The sequence below is a fragment of the Phoca vitulina genome, unplaced genomic scaffold, assembly GCF_004348235.1.
Source record: "Phoca vitulina isolate PV1807 unplaced genomic scaffold, GSC_HSeal_1.0 scaffold7, whole genome shotgun sequence".
Lineage (NCBI taxonomy): Eukaryota > Metazoa > Chordata > Mammalia > Carnivora > Phocidae > Phoca > Phoca vitulina.
The window spans coordinates 69756819-69781442 of NW_022589710.1; the positions used below are offsets into that span (position 1 = coordinate 69756819).

The 24624-nt window shown below is 60.4% G+C and overlaps 2 protein-coding genes across 9 annotated transcripts in view; one reads left to right on the forward strand and one right to left on the reverse strand.

Moving 5' to 3' along the window:
- The first annotated feature begins 231 nt into the window (after nt 1-231).
- Nucleotides 232-13409, forward strand: ZFYVE21 (zinc finger FYVE-type containing 21). Of its 3 annotated transcripts, none has more exons than XM_032406011.1 (8): nt 232-423; nt 8298-8348; nt 8745-8913; nt 9387-9462; nt 9546-9637; nt 10220-10273; nt 12035-12177; nt 12351-13409. In XM_032406011.1, the coding sequence occupies exons 1-8, from the start codon at nt 286-288 to the stop codon at nt 12384-12386; spliced, it is 759 nt and encodes a 252-aa protein (XP_032261902.1). In that variant the 5' UTR covers nt 232-285; the 3' UTR covers nt 12387-13409. The 3 variants fall into 3 exon arrangements, with proteins under 3 accessions (XP_032261902.1, XP_032261903.1, XP_032261904.1); XM_032406013.1 differs by lacking the exon at nt 232-423 and adding an exon at nt 1573-2444; XM_032406012.1 differs by lacking the exon at nt 10220-10273 and having other exon boundaries at nt 12351-12984.
- Nucleotides 13410-13474: 65 nt separating this feature from the next.
- Nucleotides 13475-24624, reverse strand: part of PPP1R13B (protein phosphatase 1 regulatory subunit 13B) — a 90274-nt gene continuing 79124 nt past the window's right edge. For 4 of the 6 annotated variants that reach the window (XM_032406015.1, XM_032406019.1, XM_032406020.1 and 1 more), the window contains 9 exons: nt 24305-24485; nt 20840-21000; nt 19967-20468; nt 18113-18888; nt 17357-17494; nt 17145-17278; nt 16088-16254; nt 14901-15100; nt 13475-14197 (listed from right to left, as the gene is read on the reverse strand). In XM_032406015.1, coding sequence (XP_032261906.1) covers nt 14156-14197; nt 14901-15100; nt 16088-16254; nt 17145-17278; nt 17357-17494; nt 18113-18888; nt 19967-20468; nt 20840-21000; nt 24305-24485 — 2301 coding nt within the window. In that variant the 3' untranslated portion in view covers nt 13475-14155. The remainder of the gene's footprint in view (nt 14198-14900; nt 15101-16087; nt 16255-17144; nt 17279-17356; nt 17495-18112; nt 18889-19966; nt 20469-20839; nt 21001-24304; nt 24486-24624) is intronic. The other 2 variants (XM_032406017.1, XM_032406014.1) reach the window with 2 other exon arrangements.

Sequence of the window (24624 nt, forward strand, 5' to 3'; positions counted from 1 at the left end):
CTACGTCGCAGACTAACTGACCAATCCAAAGTCTCAATCGTCCCGGAGACGGGGCGTGCCTGAGCGCGTCCTCACTGCCGATTGGTGACCGACCGCAGGGTGGCCGGGGAGGTGCCCTTGCGCGAATTGGGAAAAGCGCAGCGATGGGGCGGATCCCGGGCGTCGATTGGCCCGCTCTCCGAGCCGGGCGTGGCGATTGGACGCGGCCCCTGTCATCCACGCGGGCAGGGCGGGGCTCCTGGCGGGACCAGGGTCCGGGCGGCTGGCGAGCGCTGAGGCGGCGTCATGTCCTCCGAGGTGGCCGCGCGCCGCGATGCCAAGAAGCTGGTGCGCTCCCCCAGCGGCCTGCGCATGGTGCCCGAGCACCGCGCCTTTGGCAGCCCCTTCGGCCTGGAGGAGCCGCAGTGGGTCCCAGACAAGGAGGTAGGTCGCCGCCGCCCGCCAGCTTCCCGCCTCCCCCTCCGCGCCCCGCTCGCCCGAGACCCCCGGCACCCTCTCCGCGCTCCGGGACCCCCTTCCGAGCCCGAGGGCCCCCTGTACGCGCCCCGCTCGCCTGAGACCCCTCGTCTGCGCCCCGGCACTCCCGTTAGTGTCCCGAGATCCCGTCGGAGGCCAAGGGGCCCCCGTCCTTGCCTCGGGATCCCGGGACCCCCGTTAGCGTCCTTGTACCCCGAACCGCTTCGGCTGGCTCCTGCTGCCCTTCCGGGGCCCCCCACGGCTGCCCTCGGTACCCCGGGCTCCAGTCGCCCGCGCTCCAGCCCTTCCGGGGCCTTGGGCACTGTGCGCTCTGCCAGGTTCTCTCTCGGGGCGCCCAGGCCCGCCCACCCCCCGCGCGAAGTGCGCCCCGCACGGACAGTCCCACCCGCTCGGCCCGGGCTCTGCCCACCTGCGAGGTCATGTGGGAATTCCACGTCCACTGGTTGAGCTGCTGAGTGGAGCCCCTGCCCCATGGGGGGGCGGCGGAGCGGACCCCGCGAGGTCTGGGGGGCGGCCCTTGCGTGGTGCGAGCCAAGTGCTGGGTTGGAGCAGGAGGCTCCGGAGGGACAGTAAGGAGGGCGTCCTGGTGGGGGGACCGCACCTGCTTGGAGAGGCTCGAGCAGCTGTGGCCGGAGGGGTGAGGCTGGGGGAGGCGCTGAGCTGTCCCTGTTGGCGGGGTGAGTGCGGCACCTTCTGAAGGCCCTTCTGTGACCATAAGCCAGCAGTTCTCAGTCACCGGAGGCCAGGGGACAGAAGTCCATGCATTCCTGTAAATCAAAACCGTCTGAAAGAAGTTAGCAACCCGTGATTGTTGAAAGTGCTTTAAGTGACGAGCACCTCCTGGTCTGATCAGCCTCCCTCCCTCCCTGGGAATCGCAGTTTCGGCCACAGGGTTTCAGCAGAGGAGTGGAATCAGGTGTGTGGTGGGGGAGGCGGGCAGGCGCCCAGAAGCTGGGGAGGGGCCGGGTGCAGGGCAGCGGGGAGGAGGGGCCCGCCTGGAGGTCAGTGGCCAAGCCATGGGCCTCCCTGGCCTCGGTCCCTTGTTGCCCTGTGTGACCTCTTTTCTGTAGTTTTACCCCTGGTGCTCCTGCTCCGAACAGCCTGTACCTTTGCTCTCAGGGCCTCCTTGTTAGTGCTGGGGAAAGATGGAAGTATCGTGTCTCTCGTTGTCATACGAGTACGTGTCACAGAGTCCCTTACAGGCCTGTTGAGGAGCCTGGCACAAGTTCCTGCGGTCAGAGAAGTCAAAGTCGCACAGCTCGAGGTGGAGACAGGCAGGTGACCGACTCTCTTCCGCAGTGGGGGAGGGGCGGTCGTGACCCGCTGACGGCCCTGACTCTGCACCTGTGGGCACGTCATGTGTGGCCAGATCACCGGGTGGTCGCCCATGTGTTACAGAGGTGCGGAGTGGGGGGCAGCATTTTTCCATCGTGGCCCCTGCTGACCACGAAGCAATGAGAGGGGTCTGGAACTCTCGCGGAGTGCTGGTGCAGCTGGGTGGAAGTGCTGGTGTCCGGGAGGTGTCCCTCCTTCAGCAGGAGATTCGTTCCCAAGCTGGAAGGGTGGCGGGCGTCGCTCCAGAGCGTCCCCGTTTGGCAGGATTCTCACTCGCGATTGAAGAGCCAGGCCAGGCCCTGGAGGCCTTCCAGTGGGCGCGGGGGAGGGGAGCGCGGCGGGGGACTCGTCCGAGGTCCGGGAAGTAGAGTTTGAAATCCACTGGGGCATGGTCCCAGAGTCCAGACCGTAGCCGGGAGTGTCCTGGAGGAAAGAAACTTGGCAGGGGGCGGTGTGGGCTCGGAGCCTCCGGAAGCCCCGGGGAAGGGTGCGGCCGCAGCTCGTGGGCCACTAGCCTGGCGCTGCCGCGGAAGGGACGCCCCCTGCTGCGCGCTGCCCGCCGCGCTTCTGGGACACGGGGACCTTTGTGTGCCGGCGAGAAGCAAGCGTGCGATGCCGGCGGTGAGAAACAGGTTTGTTTATTCGTGGTGGTTTGGAATGGGGGAGGGGATTCAGAATTGGATAGACGTGGCAGGAGGGTGTCCCCTAGACCCTCCGCTTCCATCCACTTCTTGCCCTTTGCCAGTGTCATTGACGTGTTTGTGGGTGGTCCTCCGAGTGTCATCGTGACTCTGTTTCCCACTGGGTCACCCTGAGGCCAGCCCCTTCCACATCTGTTGTGGACTTACCAGCTGCCTGACCCTGTGCCAGGTGGTTAGCTTGGGCCTGCAGGGACATCCCTTAAAAGTTGAAAATTTGGGGCGGGGGGGAGTGTGTGTACGCATGCATGCACAGAGAGATGGTCTGTCGCCCTCCGCTTCCCAGAGGGGTTCCTGCGGAAGAACACTCGCTACACACCAAGGAGTAGCAGTCTGCTCCCTAGGGGCTTGTGGGCCGCGGGCGGCGGTGGTGGGACGTGGATGGAGGCCGGAGCCGGGCAAGTTGGCAGGAAGCCTGGCAGTTGTCTCAGGGTTGTGTGAATGATGGTGGAGAGTGTGGGCTTGCGGTGGGCTCACTGGGCATGGGGCCGGAGGGACTTGGCACAAGTAGATGGAGATACTGAGTTTTACCCTTAAAAACTCTGCATCTTGCACCCCCCCCTTCGCATCTTCAGCACTGGGTGTGACCAACGATGATGGCACTTGGCATTTTGACACTTGGATACTCCGTAGACACAGAATTGGGAGGAGAGCACAAGTGTGTCAAAGAAACAAACCCTGAGTTAGGAGAGATAATATTGGATGGGGTCACTGCCGGCCGGGGAAGGAGCCGTGGCTGCAGGAGGGAGACCTTGGGGTCTGCCGGGGTCTCTGAGGCCAGGCGGGGACAGGCTTGCTTTATGGGGGGAGGGACCCCGGCTGGACGAGGACCGGCTGGGAGGGTGCAGGCAGAGCCCCACTTGGAGGCGTGGGTAGTGTGACCTGACGTCAGGGGACGCATCCCCCTGGGTCTGCCTGTCTCAGGCTGAGGGTGGGTCGTCATCTGCGGGCCTGAAGGATGGACCAAGGGAGGTTAATGGGCATTCTGTTCCCATCCATGAGCCCAGACAAACAGGTCAGCCAGTCAAGAACAGGGTGAAGAATGGAATGAATTTGGGGTCCGTGTCCAGCCTTGTCACCGGTGACTGGGGGCACCTGAGTCATCTAAGTCACATGGCAAGGGGTTCTCAGCAGAAACTTGCCCAGCACAGTCAAGGTGGTGGTGGGGTTCCACACCTGCTCTCCGGGACCCCAGGGGGCACCCTGCCTCCCACCCCCCAGGACCCCTCTGCTGTTGGCTCACGGAAATGCCATAGTGGAGGGCCCCTGGGCGTGGGCTGTGGCAGCGCTTCTTCCCCGGGCGCACTTCTGTCCCTAGGCTCTGCGTCTTTTTCAGGAACCAATGGCGACGGGGGTCTGGGTAGGGGACACAGACAGGCTCTGTCCCGCGGGGGCGTGCTCGTCTCCTGTGACACCCGCCATTTTGCCTCTTCAGCCACATCATCTTGTTCCCCGTGCCGTCACGTGGTCTTCCCCCCACCCCTTTGAGCGGGGTTTTTAACAGTTTGTTGGTTCCCTTGTTAATTAAGCAGTTAAATCTTTGAACAGGTCAGTTTATATTTTAGGAATTATGCTTTTACTCTTTAGAAGGGATTATTATTTTTTTTTAATTAAAGATTTTATTGTTTAAGCAATGTCTGCGCGCAGCATGGGGCTCAGATCCATGACCCCAAGATCGAGATCGCACGCTCTTCCTGCTGAGCCAGCCAGGTGCCGCTAGGAAGGAGTATCTTTCAATAAAGATACATTAATACAAACACTTTTAAATTTTATTTTCAGGATCTGTTTGCATCTGAGGAGCTTAAGACATGGTGGCGTGTGAGGGTCGGAGGGGTCTTGGTGCCAGCCAGCCAGGGAGCACCGTCGGCAGCGCTGCGGGGGAAGGGGGGGTGTCACGGGGCGTGGAGCGCGGGGGGCCCCCAGCCCCCAGGGAGGGGGCACAGGGCTCCTCAGGCTTTTCTTTTACAGTAACCTTTTTTGACCTTCCTTTAAACGCTTCAAACTCTGTATTTTCTGTTTTGATGTTGAGGGGAGACCCTCTGTCAGCTGTCCTCTGGGGCTGGGGCTGGTTCTGGAGTTGCCCCGGGCACCTTTGGGGGGCTCCTTGTGTGAGGGTTGGGCAGCGGTCGGCAGACTTCTCTCGGCTGCGGGTCGGGGGAGCCTGGAGTTCCCGAGGCGCTTCTGTTCGGTGGCCCTGGGCCGGTCTCAGCTCCCGCATCCGCCGTGGGGTTACTGAACCAGCCAGGAGTCGGAGGCCAGGGGAGCGTGTGCGGGGCTGCAAATTCCGGCCCCAGTCGCCCCATCCTCCGTGGTGCCCAGCGCACCCTCCAGAAGCCACCCCTTGCCACCAGCTTCCTCCATCCCGTCCGCCGGGCGAGAGGCCCATGAAGTGAGCGCGGGGCCCTGAGAGGCTAGGCTGGAGCCTCCCGTTCTCAAGGAGTCAGTCCCCGGGGGACCCCGGGGGGCGGCCTCTGTCTGCCCAGCAGCCTGTGCAGAGGCTCAGGCAGCAGATGGGTCCGTGTGCACCACGTGCGGGACCCTCCCTCATGGAGCTCCCCGAGGTCCCTCGTGGGGGGCCTGCCCTGACTCCGTTGGCCCTGGAGATCCTGCATGTTGGAGCCTCAGCCCCCTCCCACCCTGGCAGGGACCACACGGCCTGGGCGTGCGGGGGGTCTCAGGCATAGGGTGTGGGTGGCGGGCCGCACCTGGGGTCTGGGCTGTGGGGCCTTGTCCATGACCCCGGGCCTTTGAGTCACTCGGTCTAGTTCCAGTCTCACGGCTGCGGGGCCCGGCTGTGCCTGTCATGTTTGTTTGCTTTGGGGACACCTTCTCAGGCAGGCTATCTGTTCTTTGGTCGTACTTTTACTTTAGTCTCTTTGCCTGTTGCTTTATTTCATTCTCTTTAAATTGCTCTGTTGATAATTGTAAAACTGCCTTTTCTGTTAAACGATCAGCAAATGACCTTGTTTAAAAATCTTGTCAGTTTTCTGAATCCCCTCATTGCTTATTTAGAGTAATAAACTTCCGTATCACTTACATTGTTAAGGGAGCACGTTTTAAATTCTGGATGTGGTCTTATGTTTAAAAGTCGGTCTTCTGGGGCACCTGGGTTAAGCGTCTGCCTTTGGCTCTGGTTTTCCATCCAAATGGCCAACAGACACACGAAAAAGTGCTCAACATCGCTCGGCATCAGGGAAATCCAAATCAAAACCTCAATGAGATACCACCTCACACCAGTCAGAATGGCTAAAATTAACAAGTCAGGAAATGACAGATGTTGGCGGGGATGCGGAGAAAGGGGAACCCTCCTACACTGTTGGTGGGAATGCAAGCTGGTGCAGCCACTCTGGAAAACAGTGTGGAGGTTCCTCAAAAAGTTGAAAATAGAGCTACCATGTGACCCAGCAATTGCACTACTGGGTATTTACCCCAAATATACAAATGTAGGAATCCGAAGGGGCACACGCACCCCAATGTTTATAGCAGCAATGTCTATAATAGCCAAACTGTGGAAAGAGCCAGGTTGTCGTCCATCGACAGATGAATGGATAAAGATGATGTCACACACACACACACACACACACACACACACACACACAATGGAATATTACTCAGCCATCAAAAATGAGATCTTGCCATTTGCAACGACGTGGATGGAACTAGAGGGTATTATGCTGAGCAAAATAAGTCAATCAGAGGAAGATAATTATCATGGGATCTCATGGATATGTGGAATTTGAGAAACAAGACAGAGGATCATGGGGAAGGGAGGGAAAAATGAAACAAGACAAAATCGGAGAGTGAGATAAACCATAAGAGACTCTTAATCTCAGGAAACAAACTGAGGGTTGCTGGAGTGGTGGGGGGTGGGAGGGATGGGGTGGCTGGGTGATGGGACATGGGGGAGGGTATGTGCTATGGTGAGCGCTGTGAATTGTGCAAGACTGTTGAATCCCAGACCTGTACCTCTGAAACAAATAATACATGTTGATATAAAAAAAAAAAAAAGTTGGTCTTCAACTTGCCCAAACACCGCAGCCTCACGGTAGGCATGAGACGCGAGACCGTCTTTGTTGGTGGAGAGGGAGAGGGGGCGCGGGAGGGGCAGCACGAGAGGCCCCGGGAGGCGCCAGAGCCGGGCAGCAGGCAAGCTTTCCTGTGTGCACTGGCCTCGCCCTGGGTGGAGGCTTTCTCTGGTGGCGTCTGTGGCTGGCATTGCGGGGGGTCACACAGAGCCTGGCGCCCTGCCACGGTGCAGAGGCCCGAGTGCCAAACACCAGGGCCTTCCAGAACTCACAGAAGGGAGAGGCAGTGGCAGGGGGTGTGCGGAAGCAGCAAGGGCACAGTGAGCAGCCAGCTCACACTCAGAGCCACTGGGGGACTCTGTAGATGGTTCTGGAAGGCCAAGGTGGGCCAAGACCTGTGTCCCAGTCCAGAAAGCAGCTTACGAGCAGAGAGGAGAAAAAAAAACGTGAGCCACGGGATCTCGGAAAGCTTAGACACCGCTCCCAGTGCCAGGGCTGTGGCCGCAGGGTGGTGTCTGGAAAGGGCCTCCAGCGGGGAAGGACAGGGGCCCGGGCCTCCTCCAGGACCATCTGCACGGTGCCAGCCCCGCTGGACTCTGCTTTGGACCAACACAGACTAGTGGGCACTTGGCACCTAACTCGAATCTCCTCAGCTCCCCGCTTGCCCGACTCGTGGAGCCGCCTTGGGGGAGGCCGAGGCCCAGAGGGGGATGCGCGGGGCGGGGGGGGGGGGGGGGAGATGGGCGGAACCCAGCCTGGGGGCGGCGCGGGCTGGCCAGTGCCCCGGCTGACCAGAGTGGAGAAGGTCGGTGGGGATGAGGGGAGGCCCAGCTGGGCAGGACTGGCTGTCCCCTGAACCAGGTCCCGATCAGAAGCCCTCCTCCCTGCCTGGGGGGGGGGTTGGGGGGGGCAGTTTCCCTGTTGCTGAGTTGGGCTAAAGCTCCATTTGGGTCCAGGAGCAGCTTTCCCACCGTGGGAAGCTGAGCTGCATCAGTGCCAGGACGGCCCTTCGGTGCTTCTGGCAAAATCTGAACCAATTCTTAGCTTGTGTTAGTGAAGAGGTCTGAACTCGTCTCTCGTCCTCAGTGCCTGAAGCAGGGCCACTCGCAGGGCTGTCTGTTCCGAGAGCGCTTGGGGACAGAGGCCTCCCCCCGATGCCCAGCGCCCTAGTCTCTGCACTTCTGGGGTGCCCATCCCCGTGAGGCCAGCTGCCTGCGCCCCGGCCTGGCCGCTGCCCTTCCCTCTGGTTCCTTACTCCGAGGAGCATCCGAGAGCATTTCCGGGCCTGGCAGCGTCCTGTGTGTGGGCCCTTGCTGGCTGGGCCTCCCCCCACTTAGCCGCCTTGCCTCACTTTCCTCGATGTGTACAGCGGGGTGCTCCTGGCCTGGCCCGCTGCAGGTGAATTCCTGCTGTGCAGTGTCGTGGGCCTTGTATGACTCGGATCCTTGCGTCCAGCACCAGGACAGCCCCAGCCTGGCCGTTCGGGCTCTGACCCCTGCCCCTGGCCCGAGCGTGCCCCAGGGTCCCTGAGAGGCCACCTGAGCCCTTCCTTGCTTGGGGCTGCTCAGGCTTGGGACATCACCTGTGCCCTTGGTGCCCCCCCCACCCCGACCCCCACGGCATGGGGCTGGGGGGGGCCACCCGGCCTGTGGGCCTCCCGAGCCGGTGGCCGAGCCCGCCGCCCTGTCTCCGGCCCGTGGAGGCCACCCCGGCGTCCCAGCTGCGCTCAGAGCTGGGTCCTGATGCTTGTCTTCCGTCCTAGTGCCCGAGATGCATGCAGTGTGATGCCAAGTTTGACTTTCTCACCAGAAAGGTGAGCTGGGGCCATCGGGCGGGGGGCCCAGGCCAGCATCGAGCCCCTTCCGGGGTGGGGGGGTGTGCACCCGGTTTGTCCTGGCGACCGCCTGAGGAGAGCAGACTGTGACTCGGCCCCGGGGTCCGCGTGCAGCTTGCACACCCGTGTGACCGTGCCAGGCGCTGCCACACACGTGGGTCTTGCCCCCCGAGGAGGGGGGTGGCCTGGCAGGTGGGCGGCAGGACGCAGAGTTCAGTGGCCTGCGGGGAGTGGGGCAGCAGGGTGGCCCGTGTGTGCGGCCGTCGCGGCGACCGCATCCCTCTGACGACCAAGACCCTCGCGGGGCCGGTGTCGGCGGTGGGGGGGGGGGGGCCCGTCCTCGGTCCCCTCCTCACCGCCGCCCCTGCCCCCCAGCACCACTGCCGCCGGTGTGGGAAGTGCTTCTGTGACAAGTGCTGTGGCCAGAAGGTGCCGCTGCGGCGCATGTGCTTCGTGGACCCCGTGCGGCAGTGCGCCGAGTGCGCGCTCGTGTCCCACAGGGAGGCCGAGTTCTACGACAAGCAGCTCAAGGTGCTCCTGAGCGGTAAGCCTGGGCCGCCTGGGCGCCACCGGCCCGCGAGAGCTCAGGCCCCGCCCCTCCGGCTCCCCGCGGGGCCTCCGAGCCCCCTCCTGCGCGGGGCCCTGCTGTGCGGCTCGCGGGCCTTCTCCCCGGTTCTGGCCCGGCCCTGGCTGCTTCTGGAGCCTGCGGGTGGAGGGCTCTGTGCTCTTGGCTCGGGGCCTTCGGGATGGGGCCCCCAGGGCCTGTCAGGGAAGGACGGGAGGTCCTAGAGCTTTCAGGGTGCACAGAGCCTCTCCCGACAGCGGCGCCTTCTGCTCTTCCTCCGTCACGGCCTTGCCGCCCCACTGGGTGGACCCGCGGGCGCAGCCACGGCCCTGATCTCGCTTGGCTTCACTTCGTCCTGGGGGCGCGTCCCCCTGGGAGCTGGCCTCGCCGGGCCGGGAGGGTGAGGCGTGAGAGGGGCTGCTGTGTTCTCATGTCTGTTCTTCTGTCCCCAGGAGCCACCTTCCTCGTAACTTTTGGAGACGCCGAGAAACCAGAAGCAATGATCTGCCGTCTCTCCAACAACCAGAGGTAAGAGACAGAGTGCTGCCCGGCACGGACAGCTTTGTCCCTTCGACCCTGGGGTGACGTGCTGTGGCTGCTGTGTTCCCTAGGTTCTTGCTTCTGGAAGGGGACAGCCGCTACGAGATTGAAATTGCACGCATTTCCACCGTGCAGATCCTCACGGAAGGCTTCCCCCCCGGGGGTAAGTGCAGTAGGAGGTTTGGTGCCAGTGGGGGGGGTGGGGGGAGACCTCTGGAGAGGAAGCCGCGGCCTGGAGGACGGGGTCTCGGGTCTCTGAGGGGCCTGCCCGTTGTCCTCTTGGGCTTGTATTTAGTGAGTGTCTTCAGGAACCTGCCAGGTAAATGGGGCTGAATGTGTCCAACAATGCAGAATTTCCCGAATGTGCCACAGAAAAGCTCTTCTGCCCTATTGTTGGCCTCACACCGAGGATAAAGCTCCTGGTGCAGTTGGCATCTCCCCTGTGCTCAGAAGGCTCTGAGTGGGGCTCATTGGGAACCAGCCCTTCTGCTCCTGTCAGGTGTCTGTGGAAACGAGACCCCCTTGTGTTTCCTTGCTGAGCTTCCCAAGCATTTCCCCCAGGTCTGGATCTTTCCACCCCGGCTTCTGCGCTTTAGTAGCTGTCCTTCCGTGGAAGTAGAGTCTGTGTTGTGTGTGGTGCAGAGTGTGCTGAAAAAAGTCCCTGTGACTGATTCCTTTGCGCGTTCTGTTTTCTGATTGGCTCTTGGTTGTTCTTCTCTCCTGCCTGCCTACCTTCTTGACGTAGAAAAAGACACTCACACTTACACCAGCCTCCTGGGGAGCCAGCCCGTCTCCGAAGGTCAGCCACACGCTATGCGCCGCTCTCCCCCGCCTGCCGCGCCGCGGCTCTGAAGTAGTCACTTATTCGGTTGATTTGAAGGAGGTTGGGCCCAAGACGTGGGTATAAGCAGCATGACTGGAAGTATCCTGGCAGCAGAAATGGAGTTTATCCGCTCCGTTTCTCAATCCCAAGGGGGGCAGCTTTACCCAGTGTTTCAGAGTGTGCGTCAGCATCTGCCGGCCCCAGGCCGGCCGAGTCCGGGGGCCGCGGGGCGCCGTGGGCGGCCGCCCTCCAGTACTTCCCTGGGCCTTCACAGCCAGGCTCGCTCGGCTCCTCCAGGAGCCTCGGCCAGCTCTGCGCTCCCGTCGGAGTCCCTGCATGGGGAGCGTTCCCCTGCCTCTGGGCCCCAAGCACAGGGTGTGGCGTTGGCAGCACACCGGCTGCCTGTGGCAGGTGGGAGTCGAAGACACCCAGGTACAAAGGGCAGGGCGTGGAGAAGCTGGGGGTCAGCCCGGGTGCCCCTCTGCCTGCCTCCTGTGAGGGAGCGGGGGCGGGAGGGGGCTCAGGAACGTACCTGGTCGGAGCCCCTCCCAGGCCGGTGAAGCCTCGTCTTCCTTGGCAGGGCCCTGGGGCTTATGGTGCCGCACACCCCCTTCTGGCATTTTTTGGGGTGCAGTGAGCCCTGCTCTGCCAGAAGTTTTCTAGAACCTTTGGAAGCCCAGAACCCTGTCTTCCCGGGGGTGGTACCGTTCTGAGCAGACGGCAGTCCGAGGCCCTGCCAGGCAGTCGCTGTTGTCGGCTTTGCCGGCTCCCTGGATGCTTACGAAGTGCAGAAGCGGCCAGAGGCGACGGGCTGTGCAGGGGGTGGGCGGAGGTGTGGCCGGCGTGCCCCCGAGGGGGAGTGGGCACTCCTGCAGGGCGTCTGGTCAGGGACCAACCTGGCGACACGCACAAATGGAACGTGGCCTCCCCGGCCTCAGATGGGACAGCACTTTACCGTTGCCATCGTACGGTGGCCAGGCCCTGTCCGCCGTCCGCGGGTGCCGTCCACGGTCCACGGGTCTGGGGGAGAGGCAGGCTCTCAGGTTTGACTCCGAGATCAGTGTCTGATGGAAGGAATCTTCCATGAGGTGGATCCCTGCTCAAAATGGCGTTTTCATCCTGAAGTCACAAAGTAGGAAAGCTGTAGGTGGACTTCACCGTGAGGCTTGGTCTGCGCGGACTTCTCCAACTAGTCGTGACAGAGAGCGCCGGCCTGTTCGTGAGCGGTGGGTTCTCGAGCGGCTGGCCCCGGCCTCAGGAGGGCCGCTCCCCCCCATGGCATGTTTGCAGGCACTCACGCATGCGGGTGGGGTGTCGGCACGTCTCTGCTGGGCCTTGCTCGCACTCTCCGTCCCCAGCGGCGGGATGGCTGCGAGGCCGGAGTGATGGCCCGTGTGCCCCAGGCAGGCCCTGCGCTCTGGCTGCAGGCGGGTGGGATTGGTATGCACATGGAGCCGGCCAGCCTGAGCGCAGGCGTCCCCACGGGGGACTGGGTGTCGCAGCCGTGTTTGTCTCACTCGGCTCAGTGATATGGCACGGTGCGGCCCGGGCCCTTGAGGGCCAGGCCAGGAGACTTCCTCTCCCACCCTGTGAATTTGGGGTCATCCACCAGAAGGCCTCTGGAGCACAGGCCCCTGCTCCCCGGCCTCCGGCACCAGCGTGAGGGGTGGGAGGGCGGGTGGAATCCTGGGTGCTTGGGGTCCCTGTGGGCCTTCTGACCTCATCTCCCTCCTCCAGGGGGCAACGCACGGGCCACAGGCATGTCCCTGCAGTATGCAGCACCAGGGGCGGAGGGCATGACCCAGCTGAGGCTGACGGCGGGGGAGGACGCAAATGCCAGCAGGAGGCAGTCGACAGCGTGGCTGGCGGCCATGCACAAGGTACCTGGGCTGAGGCGGGCAGGGACGCGCGGGGTGGGGTGGGGGGCCTGGCCCCTTCTGCTTCGCGTGCAGGCCCACCTTTCCCAGAGGAAGCCCTGCCCTCCGGGGAGGGGGTGCCCATGTCAGCTCCCACCAGGCACGGGACCAAGGATGCCTCTCTGGTCACGTTCTAGGCCACCAAGCTCCTCTACGAGTCACGGGACCAGTAACTCCGTGCAGGACGGACCGTCAACATGGAACCGCGGAGCCTGCTGTCCGCACGCACAGGCAACTAACCCTACACGTGCTGGGAAATGCAATTCAAGTGTTTGGAGAAACAGAAGTGCTTGCTTATCTAGTGCAATATGCACAGTTTATTAATGCTCTAAACAGCTTCAGGCTTTGGAGTTGGTGTATTGTCTCGATACTTAATTGGAGGTGGGAGAGATTGCATTACACTACTGCTAAACTATTTTTAGCATAACTTAAACCACGTTTTTATGGATGCCCAGGTTTACTAGAAGGTTCTGGCCCCTCAGTGTTCACTCTTGCACCGCGATGACTTGGGCAGCGGTAACGCAGGCCTGCTGTGTGCGGGAGCCTGGCTCTAGGGCGCCACTTTCCCATCTGCCCGAGCCCGTTTAGAGACTGTTCACTTGCCGCATCGCTAATTTGGGGCTACGAACAAACCTTCGATACTTCACTAAGGGGGAAGAGCCAGCTTTGCTTTTTTGTACTTTTCACTTACTATTTCACTTTATTATTAAAATAATTGTACAACAATTTGTATATAAAGCTTATGATTAAAACCTATTTTGAAAATACGGATCAGTTCTGCCTCACTGTGTCCAGAAAGACCTGAGCTTTCATGCTGCAGCTCTGTTCTGGCTCCAAAACACAAGACTCGCAGCCGCCGGTGAGAGACAGCGGTTTATTGTGCACGTTTACAGGGCGCAGCGGGGGGCCGCCGGCACCAGAGGCCGTCCGCGGGGGCACTCGCGTGTCGTCACCACTGTGTACAATCAAAGCTTGAAGGTGACTAGCTACAGCAGCGGGTTCATACATAAATTATACACAGGACTCCTACATGGAAAATAAAGCCTAAGCTCCTGGCTTTTAATGAGAAAAAAATTTTCCAGTATCATTCTGGTAGTTTTGAATGGTCTGGTCAAAAAATACTTTTGGTATAGAAAAGTCTGTACGTATAGTTCAAACGAGTCTGGACTGGGCAAAGGTTACTGCGTCATGGCTGGCCCCCGCCCTCCCGAGCAGGCACCCCCCCCCCCGCCCCGTCTGCCCCACCCCGGCCCACCTGAGCAGCAAGAGGCTGCAGGGAAGGCAGGGTGCTGGCTGGAGGCTCCTGGTTAAGGGCCCCGGCGCCTGCGCTGTGCTGGTCCAGCCCGGCACCACCAGCCTGTATGCAGGTGACCTACACCAATGCCCGGGACACACGCACCAAGCACCACCACTGACAGAAGTTTCCATACGGAGGCCCCTTTGGTAGGGGAAGGAAGAGATGCACGTGGTGAGGGTGGGAAGGGCGGTGGGGTGCCAGGACTTCCAGTGACAGGGCGGGCTCGAGCAGGGGGCACACCTGACTGCGGTTGCAAGTTTTTAGTGTTGGGGTGGGGGCGACATCGAGAACGAGGGACGGCCTTGGGGCCAAGTCAGTAAGAGGGTTCGTCTTCATTGGCAACCAACCAGGGAAATTCCAGGGATTCTTACTGGCAACAGGGACAATTGTTTAGAAAGCTGGATATTTATTTGGATTTACAGTAATTGGCAAAATTCAGTCTTCTTGGAGGCAAAAGTACCTCTCCCAGTTATGGGCAAACTGAAGAAAGGGCCTCACCTAGAAACCGCAGGAATTTCACATTGTGGATGCTGTCTGCTGAAGTGAGCACCATTATAAACCATGTCTAGCTTCAGCTTTCCTGGAGAAGCAGCGGTCTCTGCCGGCCCCTCTGCTGGCAAGCCCGTGCAGTGCTCAAAGGGAAGGTCAGGCTAGCGTTCGCTGTCGGGGTTTGATCCGTGGATACAACTGGGAAGCAATGGGAACAGTCAGGACGAGGCCACGGCATGCTGAACGGAAGGGGCGCCCAGAGAGCCGCACAGCTGGCTGCCCTGTCGGGCTGACACTCGGCGGCCACCCATCATCTGAGGTCCCAACTCCCTCTACGAGTTGTACCCCACGCAGGACAGCCTCTCCTAGCACCTGGCACCACCTAGAACCCGCACCGGTGGCTCTAAGGTCCCCTCTCCCCTCCAGGCCGGCATCTCTGGGTCTCGGCCCGGTTCACTTCGGCAGAACGGAAGCCGCATCCGCCAGCCCCGCCAGGCGTGTGGGAGGAGCGCGGGGCACCTGCTCTGCTGAAGGGCGGAGGGCAGTTACAAACCCAACAGAGGGAGCAACCCGCACGCCCCCCACCCAGAGACGTGTCGGACCACGGAGTTGTGACGGGGGGGCGCTGCTCGCCAAAGCTCCCGCATCAGGGTGCTCGGGGCTCCACAGCAAGCGCGCCTGCAGCTCCCACGGAGTGAGCGCGGACCTGCCGGAGCCTCCTGCCGCCTCTGCAAACTCGCCCACTCGCAGAGGCGGCGCTGAGGGTGGAGAATGGCCGTCTCCTACCATGTCGCCCCACAGGATCTGCCCCCACGCGGAGCCCCGGGCCGGGGAGAACAGGACGGGACCGCCGGACTGACCAGGCCGAGCCCAGAGCAGCGAGCTCGCAGTGCTTACTTACCCCCAGCAGGTTCTTGGGCACGTAGCCCTCCCGGTCCCCAAGGCGAGCCCACCACCACTCGGTCTCACTCTCGTCCTTGCGCCGCAGGATGGTGATGGCATCCCCTTCGTGGAAAGACAGCTCATCGCTGTTCTGGGCCTCATAGCCCCACAGAGCGTACACCACTCCTTTGTTCATCACGCCCAGCTTCTCCTGCACCCCTGGGATGAGACAGTAAGCACGCGGTCAGGGGGCCCTGTCCCCACCCTTTCTCTGCCCGGCAGGCGTCGTCCGGCTCCTGAAGTGCTGGGGCCGGAGACAAAGGTGTGCTGCTAGCCGAGGCGCTCCTTAAGGTCAACCTTACAACCGCCACCTGGAACAATTCCCAAAAGTCAACCAGGAAGCCACCTGACTGCTCCTGGGTGTGGGGAGCCCCCAACAGCGGCCGCAGAGCTCCGCGCCCCTACACCACAGCCACCAAGCCGGCTCCTGCCTGGAGTGACTGCGGGGACCCTGAGAGCCGGGGTGGGGGGGGTGCGGGCGGGGGGGTGGGCGATGGCCCGGCTACTTCCCGCCACCCTCCTCCTGGCATAGCTGTCACTGTGACTGTGGCCTCGGGGAGCTTGGGGCCCACTTCCGTTTGTCATGGCGTCCCCAGGGTCAAGGGCAGGGCTGGGCAGAGTTAGGTGTGGCGCAGACGACCCACAGCGGTTTAACCCCTGGGGCAGAAGTGCTGTTCCAGCTCCCAAAGTCTGATCCCATGCAAGTGCCTTAATTAAACCAGAACGAGCCTCACTCCTCAAGCGGCGCACTCCTCATCGATGGTCACCACAGGACGGGGATGGGGGGCTCCCACCCTGGAGCACCCTCCGCTGTGCTTCAAGCCCTGGTGCGCCCCAGAAATGGACAGGCGGCTGCTGCCCAGCCCCCTACGCCCCCCAGCTGCTCCACCCAGGGGGCCCGTTGACACAAAGAGAAATTTGTTTTTAGAAATTTGGCAAGAATCTTTCTGATAACATGGATTTTCAAACGTGTTTTTAGGAATGAGCGTAAGGGACAGCGTGACCTCCATTCCGATGAGACCGGGGCTGGGGGGGCTGCTCCCCAAGCAGAAGCAGGCTTCTCCCTGCGCCGGCAGCCCCACGCACACATCCGCGCCGTGCCCGGGGGAGGGACCTGCGGCTCAGGCCGCCCGCGCGCCCACGTACCGTACAGGAATTGGGAGCACTGGATGTAGCCTTCCTCCATCTCCTCACACTTGTCCGCCGCAGTTTCAATGTCACTGATGGTGGAGGCAAAAATGGCGGCGCCGCTCTCCACCAGCTGTTTGCAGAGGTGGACGCTGTTGCAAGAGGCGGCGCAGTGCAGCGGTGTCCTGCAACGGAGGGCGGGTGAGCGCGCCGCGAGGCACTGCCCAGGCTGGCCAGGGACCTCCAGGGGCCCCACGGGCTTCGGGCTTGGTCTTTTTAATGGCCTGGTTTCTCCTCACCCAGTGTCTCAGGCCGCACGTGCACTGCTGAACGGGCCAGGGCCCCGAGGGGCCTGAGCAGCAGCCCACAGTGCACCCCGCGACAGCAGGAACGCACGGCGCGACGCTGCACGGGCCCCCGCGGGGCAGCGGTGGAAGGCGTTACGCATATTTTGCCACAATTTAAAAGACCCAGATGTTCAAACCCCACAGACAGGTGCCTGAAGTTCACAACAAAATCTACAGGAGACCCAGGGGCCTGCCCAGCAGCAGGAGGGCCCTCCGGGCAGCCACGCAAATGTCCAACTAAAGCAGGACTCTGAGCTTCCTTTCCATACCGGTCACCCGACCATTTAAAACCAGGCAAAGAGGGGTGCCTGGGTGGCTCAGTCAGTTAAGTGTCTGCCTTCAGCTCAGGTCATGATCCCGGGGTCCTGGGATCGAGCCCCGTGTCGGGCTCCCTGCTCAGCGGGGAGTCTGCTTCTCCCTCTCCCTCTGCCCCCGCCCAGCTTGTGCTCTCTTTAATAAATAAAATCTTTAAAAATATATAAAATAAAACCAAAGAGTAAAAATCTGCCAAATGCGCAGCCCACACCATTAATAATCAGGTACGTGCAACGCACGACGAGAGCTGTGCCTTCCCCCAGAGAACCCGGAGAGCTGGTGCGGGCGGCCGGACAAGGCAGCCTCGGGTAAGGTGCTGCGCAAGCCCATGCTTTCCTGCCTCTGCACCTCCCTGGGTCCTGACGGCTCGGGGCCGCCTCCTACTGTAGACCGAGTGCCCCGGGGACCCTCACCAGCCGTCGCTGTCGGCGGCGTTCACATTGACCCCGAAGTCCAGCAGGAACTTCACGATGTGGTGGTGGCCGGCGCAGACGGCGTTGTGTAGGGGGGTGATCCCTTCGTCGTTGGGCTTGCTAGGGTCTTCCACCTAAGGACACAGGGTGCTTGTGAACCCCACCTCCCAGCACACAGGGCAGCCCCGGCCTGCAGCTGCAGCTCAGCTCACCTCATAGATGATCCTTTGCACCAGGTCGAACTCCCCCTCCAGAGAAGCGTCTAGGAGCAGTGCCAGAGGATTGAACCGGACTCTCAGCCCGTGCCCCGTCCGCTCTGAGTTCGGTTTCTTCAGGTTGGTCCGTTTGCTCTGCCGAGAAGGAAGCACACTTTTGATTTAAAGGTCATGTGCCAACGCACCCAGCCCTTGTGGGAAGGAGGGACAGGGACGGAAGCTGGAGCTAATGAGTGCACCCAGCCATGCTGAGCAGCCCTGGCATCAAGAGGAATGTCCACTCGCAGGGCCCCGCCAGCGTGCCCTGGGGGAGAGCGGCTCAGGGGCTGGGCCCTGGCTCGTCAGAGCACCCGTGGTGGGGAGGGAAGTGGGTGACAGCCAAGCTCGGGAGTCAGCAACTCATTCCTACCAACTACAGCAGACTCCCACTTCCCCCTCTGCTCCAACACTGACCTCCCACCAGAGGGGCCTGTCTAGAAGGTTCCTCTCGTGGCCTGCCCTTCAAATTCCAGCGCAGCTTCCCTTCCTGGGGGAATCTGACTGGGTCCTCGGTGAAAGCTCCGCGGCCCCAGGCACTTCTCTAGAGCCCCATCTGTGTACTGCCATACTCTCCTCCCCTCGGCCTCAGGGCGGCAGGGACGAGGGCCAGGCAAGCCCCACCGCTCCCAGCACTGTGGCTGACACAGGCAGGTGCTCTACAAACACTGGCTGGCTGACTAGGAAGCCGTGGCCCTGGTCTAGGACGACACCCACCGTAGAGGCTCCTGGTGGGGGCACAGCGGGGGGCAGTGCTGGGGGGGCTTGGTCTTCCCCTGGTGAGGGGGCCTCGGCCCCAGGGCTGGGGACCTGCTCTGTGGATGGGGCTGTGGCCACGTTGTTGTTGTCATCCTCGGCAGGCTCAGCCGTTTGGTGGGTGCTCTGGGGACAGATGAGGCCCTCCGGTTCAGGGGAAGGGAGCTCGTTGTCATTGGCGTCCGAAGACGGGGCAGGCTCAGCGGGGAGCGGGGCTGTGGGCTGGGCAGGGCTGGCCTCTCCCAGGTTCCCGTTGGTCGTGTTTCCATTGTCCACGTCGGCCAGCGTGCCCATGAAGTCCTGTGAGGGGCTGGGCTGGTAGAAAGGGGTGCCCTCCATGCCCCCCGCCAGGGTGTTAAAGCGCTGGTACAGCAGCTTCTGGATGTTGGGCCCGCCGGGGCCCTCGGGCTCCGTGATGGAGCTGCGCTTCTTCAGGGGCCGCGGCGCGTTGGCCAGCTTCCGGCGCAGGGCCTCTAGGTCGGCGTCACTCTGGTAGCGCAGCGGCGAGTGCACGATGGGTGTGAGCTTGGTGGGGCTGAGCGGCCGCGGCAGGCTCTCCACGGTGCCCGAGCCGGTGCCGCCGTCTCCGGGGGCGGCTGGGCTGTCCTGCTCGGGCTCTTTCTCGGTGCTTTCTGAAGGTGGCTGGGGCTGCGACGTGCTTGGGGCCAGCGCCCCGTGAAGAAACGGCAGCGGCGACGGGGACGTTGAGCCGGAGGGCAACACGGGTTTGCCGTACACTGGAGGAGACACAGAGGACAGGGGGCAACGGAGTCCTGTCATTGCATGGCTGTGGCTGAGGCCGACTCTTCAATCCCCCAGGAACCCTCTGATAAAAGACCCTCCCCCTCCCTGCTGACTCCCTTTGGAAGACAGAGTGTCTCTCTCACCGGTTTTTACATTTGGACTTCCAGAGTCTGGGCTTTTTCAAATGAAAAAAAAAAAGTGGTTACAGACCCGACCTCCCCACCCCAAACAAACCCTCCTTGTTTTCTGGCCAAGGAGGAAGACACCATCCCTAAATAGCATCTGACCCTCAGGCTCAGTCTCGCGCTGTGGAACATAGCCTGCCTCAGACAGGAAGGCTCTGCCCGCCGGCCCAGGAGCTGTCGAGAACGGGGCCAGAGCCCTGCCACAGGGTGAGCAGGGAGCTTCCGCTGGGGCTCGGGGTGGCTGGGCACTCCCAGGAGTCTGGAAGCTGCGGCGCACACCCAAGAATGTGTGAGGAGGCCCTAGCCCAGCTCTGACCCACAGGACCCTGCTGTGCAGGTCACAGTCACTACCTGCCCCGGGATGTATGAGACCAAGCTCTGTTCTCTCACCTGCATCCCCAGGACATGTCGGCTCCTAGGGCTCATTGCCCCTCACCACGCCAGGGCTCTTCTCCCCTGCGGGCACGGGGTGGGCTATCCCAGCACCAGACACACCCTTGCCTCCCGTCCAGGGGCTTGGCTCAGCCTCTGCCAGGTGGCCAGGAGGACCACATCCGGGCAGAGCCCTGCCCTTGGAAAGCTTCTGCATACATTTCCACAAAGCAGGAGAAAAAGAGGAAATTCTGGGAGCTGGGCTTCCCAAGTACCACAGGGAGGCAGGTGCTTAGACAGGAAGGGAGAGCTTCCTATGTGAGGCTGCTACAAAACCGCTCCATGCATGTCACCTTTTACCCCAATCCCACGTGGACATCTAAGGCCACACTGTACGTAAGAATCAAAGTTTTAATCCTAAATAGTGCATGGTCCACACATAAGGCTACAGATTGGCATTTTAAGTAAGAGTATAATTTGTTAGCCCCAAGACAAGAGTACGAACCCACCATACCTGCTTTTACAGACTTATTTAAGGTGCTGTGCACTGCTGGCTGGTAATTCTTAGGAGGTGCGGCTTGCTGGAGGTACATGGAGTATATGGAACTTGAATTCACTGTCTGGGGTCCTTTCCTGGGGGACTGTGGCCTTGACCCTTTATCAGCCAGAAAGGGCCTAATGGCCACAGTCAGCGGGAGTTCGGGTTTGCTATCTCCAGCTGGGAATGCAGGGGGCCCCGCTGGTGGGTACGTGGGACTTGGAGGCACAGAAATCCTCTGCTGAATCTGCTGTGAGGAACCTGGTGGGTGGCTGCTGGCCGCGGGGGGCAGTGGGGTGGGTTTCTGCCGACTGGGCAGGCCGGCGCTGGGCCTGGGCAAGCTGCCTTCCTTCCTCCTCTCCAGGGAGTTTGTGGAGCCCGGGCCCACGGGTGCAGGACTTGGGTACGTGCCGTAGCTCGGAGGCAGCTGCTTGCCGACACCAGGGATGGGGGGTGGCACTTTACCCATCTCCACGCCCTAAATTTAGATGTTAAGAAGAAAAAGTCACCCTTTGAAAAGTTAAGCATATTTCTATTCATAGTCACAAGAGAATACAAAGTAGGACTTGTAATCCTTCCAATCAGCACGTGGCCAGGCACAGGACACGCTGTGGGAATCAAAGGTGGCAGGCCCGTTGCCCACCGGCAGCAGATCAACTCTGACACATTTACACCGGCGTGCTGCTCAGGGGCTCGGGGTCCATGAACGTCTTCAGACCTGGTCATACTTAGACACTCACAGGATGAATTTGCCTCATGAAACCTCTCACCCCTTACATGAAAATGAAGGCTCAACAGTGACACAGAGAGGATCCTGTTGGTGTTTTGTGATAAAGACAAATGGCCTACCAGCTTCTCCGTGGCTCCTAAAGTTGACAAGGGTGTTGGCTGGCTGGAGACGGTCCCCTGCTTGAGAGGACCCTCCATGCTTGAGTCCTTCCAGTCCACACCAGTGGGCTTCACTGAAGAGTTGGAATTTTGTTTCAATGTCGGCCAGTTTCCATCATTGGCTTGAAAAGAACACAGAATTTGAGTAGAATGTTTCCTGAAATTAGTGGAACCAACCTAAGAATAACCCCTTGTGAGAAGCAAAGATCACCTTCTGGGAGATCACATCGGCTGGGGGCTCCACGAACCAGGCGGCCGACCACCCCCTCCCCACACACAGGCCAGCACCCGGCAAGCCCGAGGGTGGCGTGCACTGGCAAGGCATCGCTCTCACGTGTACGGAGACTCGATGACCGCGCACGGGGCTGCTGCGACCCAGGCGAGGGGCCAGGGGACCATGGAAACCTTCCCAAGCCCCCATCTAAATACAGGTCAAATCCACTACATCAACACCAATAAATAAAATAAGCATCGGCACTTAACTTTTCAAACATAACACCAATTACATAGAGCAATTAAAAAAATCTGTCTTTTGACTTCGTAACAGGTTTGACTTGTACTACTTGCTCAGTAAAAGAAAAATTTGACTTTCATCTGTTAGAATAATTCCAGATCACAAGAGGCCGGCACAAGTTCCCACTGATCGGAGTAGCAAGCTATTACTCTTGTTGCAGTGATTAGGAAGCTAGTCGAACCCATGTTTTTAGGAAAGCCACTGAAAAGATTTTTTTTTTTTTTAAACAATGCATTTTCCAAACTGAGAAAGGGTGCAGAAGCAATCCCTCCTAGCAGTCACAGTGACATAAGTAAGTTACAGCATCTGCAGGGGTCGGGTTATAGCCTCTGACTCAGGCTCCCGCTCCTCCCGACCACAGACACCGGTGAGGGACTGGACCCAAGTGGGGCAGACCCCCCTATCAGCCACATGAACGGAACAGAAATCAGAAGGGACTGTTTGGGGCCCTTCTGACAGGAACAGCACCTCCCTTTCCTCACTCCACCAGCCAGCACGAGCAGGTGGGGAGAACTGAGAAGCAGCAGGGAAATCACTCTTCCTCAGGACAACAGTGCTTGCGAAAAGAGCTGTGACCCGTGAGACGGGGAGTAAACGCTCACATGTGCTCTGAGCACAAGCGCAGAAGGTGCCTGTCGTGCAGTGAGGGGGGCAGAGCCTCAGGGCCCCGTGGGGCCCTGTCAGGGGCAGCCTCCTGCGGCTCCAGGCTGCAGGGTCCAGGACGGTTCCAGCCAGGCTGCAAGGACGCTGGTGAGGCATTCCAAGGCCCCAGTCCAAACCACCACCTTGCTCTGCGTGACCGGTCAGCCTCTTCCAGGCATGTGCCTTCACGTCCCCTTGGTTGTATCTTAGGTGTGGGGGTATGTGTGGGCCAGAAGCACACACAAGGTCACCAAGGATACATGGTGATGGCCACAATGGGCTGATGGGGAAACAAACAGCGCCCCGGCAGACTCGGGAGGGAGGGAGGGGCCGGCCCCAGGGGTCTCAGGGAGTGTGGTCAGCCAGCTGCTTCTGAAATCCACAGCGATGGGAGGTTTTATGGAAATCAGCCACAAAGGGACTGAAGACGGAACTGGGAATTTCCTTCTTCAGGATGAGGCAGGGGGTGCAGAATGAAGATCATTTATTTTCATTATAAAGAATTATAAAGGGACAGTAATCTTCAAGTAGGATGGGAGGTTCTTGTATAGGAGCTAAATCTAAAGTCTTTAATGAACTCAGAAAATCATCTTAATTTCTCAAAAACGAAACCAAAAACCCCTTGCTGTGCCGGCATCTGTCAAACCCTTCCTGAGGAGGAGCTGGTGTGTGTGGCCCAGCCCAAACTTCACACCTGTCTGTTGAAGGAAGTGTGGCATTTTTTTCAAGCCTAGATGGGATGAGCAGACCTTTGTCAGTTTGGAAAACAAATGATTGCTGGGTTAGCAGTATCAGAGAGGGCCAGAGCGCCCCACCGGGCCTGCCAGCCGACATACGGTTTGCAAACGGGTTTGCAGAGCGCCCTGAGGAGCTGCAGTCAGGCCCGACGTCAAGGTCTGACACTGTCCACAAGCTGGTCACTTTGGGCTTCCCACGGCCATCTGTGTGACACGGAACCAGAAGGACAGTCGACAGCGTAAGTCAGAGTTCCCACGGGGAGATTTCTCCTCCCAGCTCCACGCCGGGGCCAAGATTCTGCCCCCAGTGTGGGGGGCACAGCTTGCTTGTGTCCAGTCACCTTGCATGGTGGTGGAAAGACCTAGGCTGCAGCTGAACTTCTGCGGGACACATTCTCCGGGTCCTGTAAGGGTGTCTTCTCCCAGCGACCCCTGTGAGGTGGCCCAGCACACACCCACAGAGAAGAGGGGAGATGTCCTTGGCCCAGGAAGTGTTTGAAGTGAAGTCAGCAGAGAAGGACTGGCTGTGCTAATTACCTGCCACTGGAAGCAGACAAGTATCTACTCCCACTGTAGGGTGGTTCAAGCTATAAATAACAGCTTCCCTAAGAAAGCTGCCCTTGGAGATTCGCACCAAGCACACGCTCCGGGTGGCTGCCGCGACATGGCCGTGGAAGGAGCGGAGCCCAGGGGTGTGGCCTATCCTGCCTGGGTCAGAACCAACCCCGCACCCCCCAGCAGGCGTGGCAGACCTGCTGCTGCTCAGACCAGGTGCTGGGCAAGAGCCCACGAGCGAACAGAAGCCTGCACAGATCTATCACCAGTCCTGACATCAGCCCTCAGCACTGCCCAGTTCAGTGTCCTAAGGGAAGGGACGCCGTCCTGTCGGTACCGCGCTCCGCGATTCCGTGTGCTGTGGGGAAATGCGGCAGCCCAGCAGCAAGGAAGTCTTACAGCAGAGAAGCGCTGCCTTCTCAGTGTTTAGAAAACAGCCGCCTTCTTCTGACAAAGGAGAGCAGACTCTCGCTGGAGAGCCTGACCTGCCCTTGGTCGGCAAGCATCCCATCAGGAGAGCTACACGCCAGCCCGGTGCTCGTCACACCACACGGTTCGGCGCGGCTGAGGGCCACCGCCACGCTCTATCGACCTGTGCATCGATTACGACCAGCCGGGTGGGGAAAGGGAAGACCGGCCCTCGTGCACTGTTTCCGGACAGGCCGCCCCTCTGTCTGGGGGGCAGCAGGCTCGAGTGCCCTCACAGGGAAACAAAACCCGTGGCACGAGAGGATCTGGCCTTAAGTAATTCGTGTTTTGAAAAGCCACACAGTAAAGACGTTCAGCTCAATAAAGAGAATCTGTCCTCAATTTAGGGTCATATTATTACCGCGGTGGCACACATGTCCCAAACTGGCCAGAAGACAAAGTGCCTCGGGGGAGACAGAGGGTGGGCAGAGCCTGGGGTGCTGTGGGGGACTCCTCCGAGGCTGCTGACCTCCATGGCTCTCCCCCAAGATGAGGACCCGGGCCACTCACCAGATTTGGATCTTCCATGGGCAGCACTCGAGGCAATAGTAAGAGACTGGGGCTTTATGGGGTCCCCTGGGACAGAGTAGCTGCCGGCGCTGGGCACCTGGATGTAAGGCCCCACCGCAGCAACCCTGCCAGGGGTGCTCAGCGGCGACTGCGGGGACGACGTGCCATTCACACGGCTCAGCTATAGAACGGGAAGAAATGAGAGTTAAGGTTCTAAATGAAAAGAAATCACAAGCCTAGTGTGACAGTCTGCTCTCATGTGAACCACTCACTAGATCATGTGCCCTTAAGAAGCTCCATCATCCTGAAAAATCAGTATC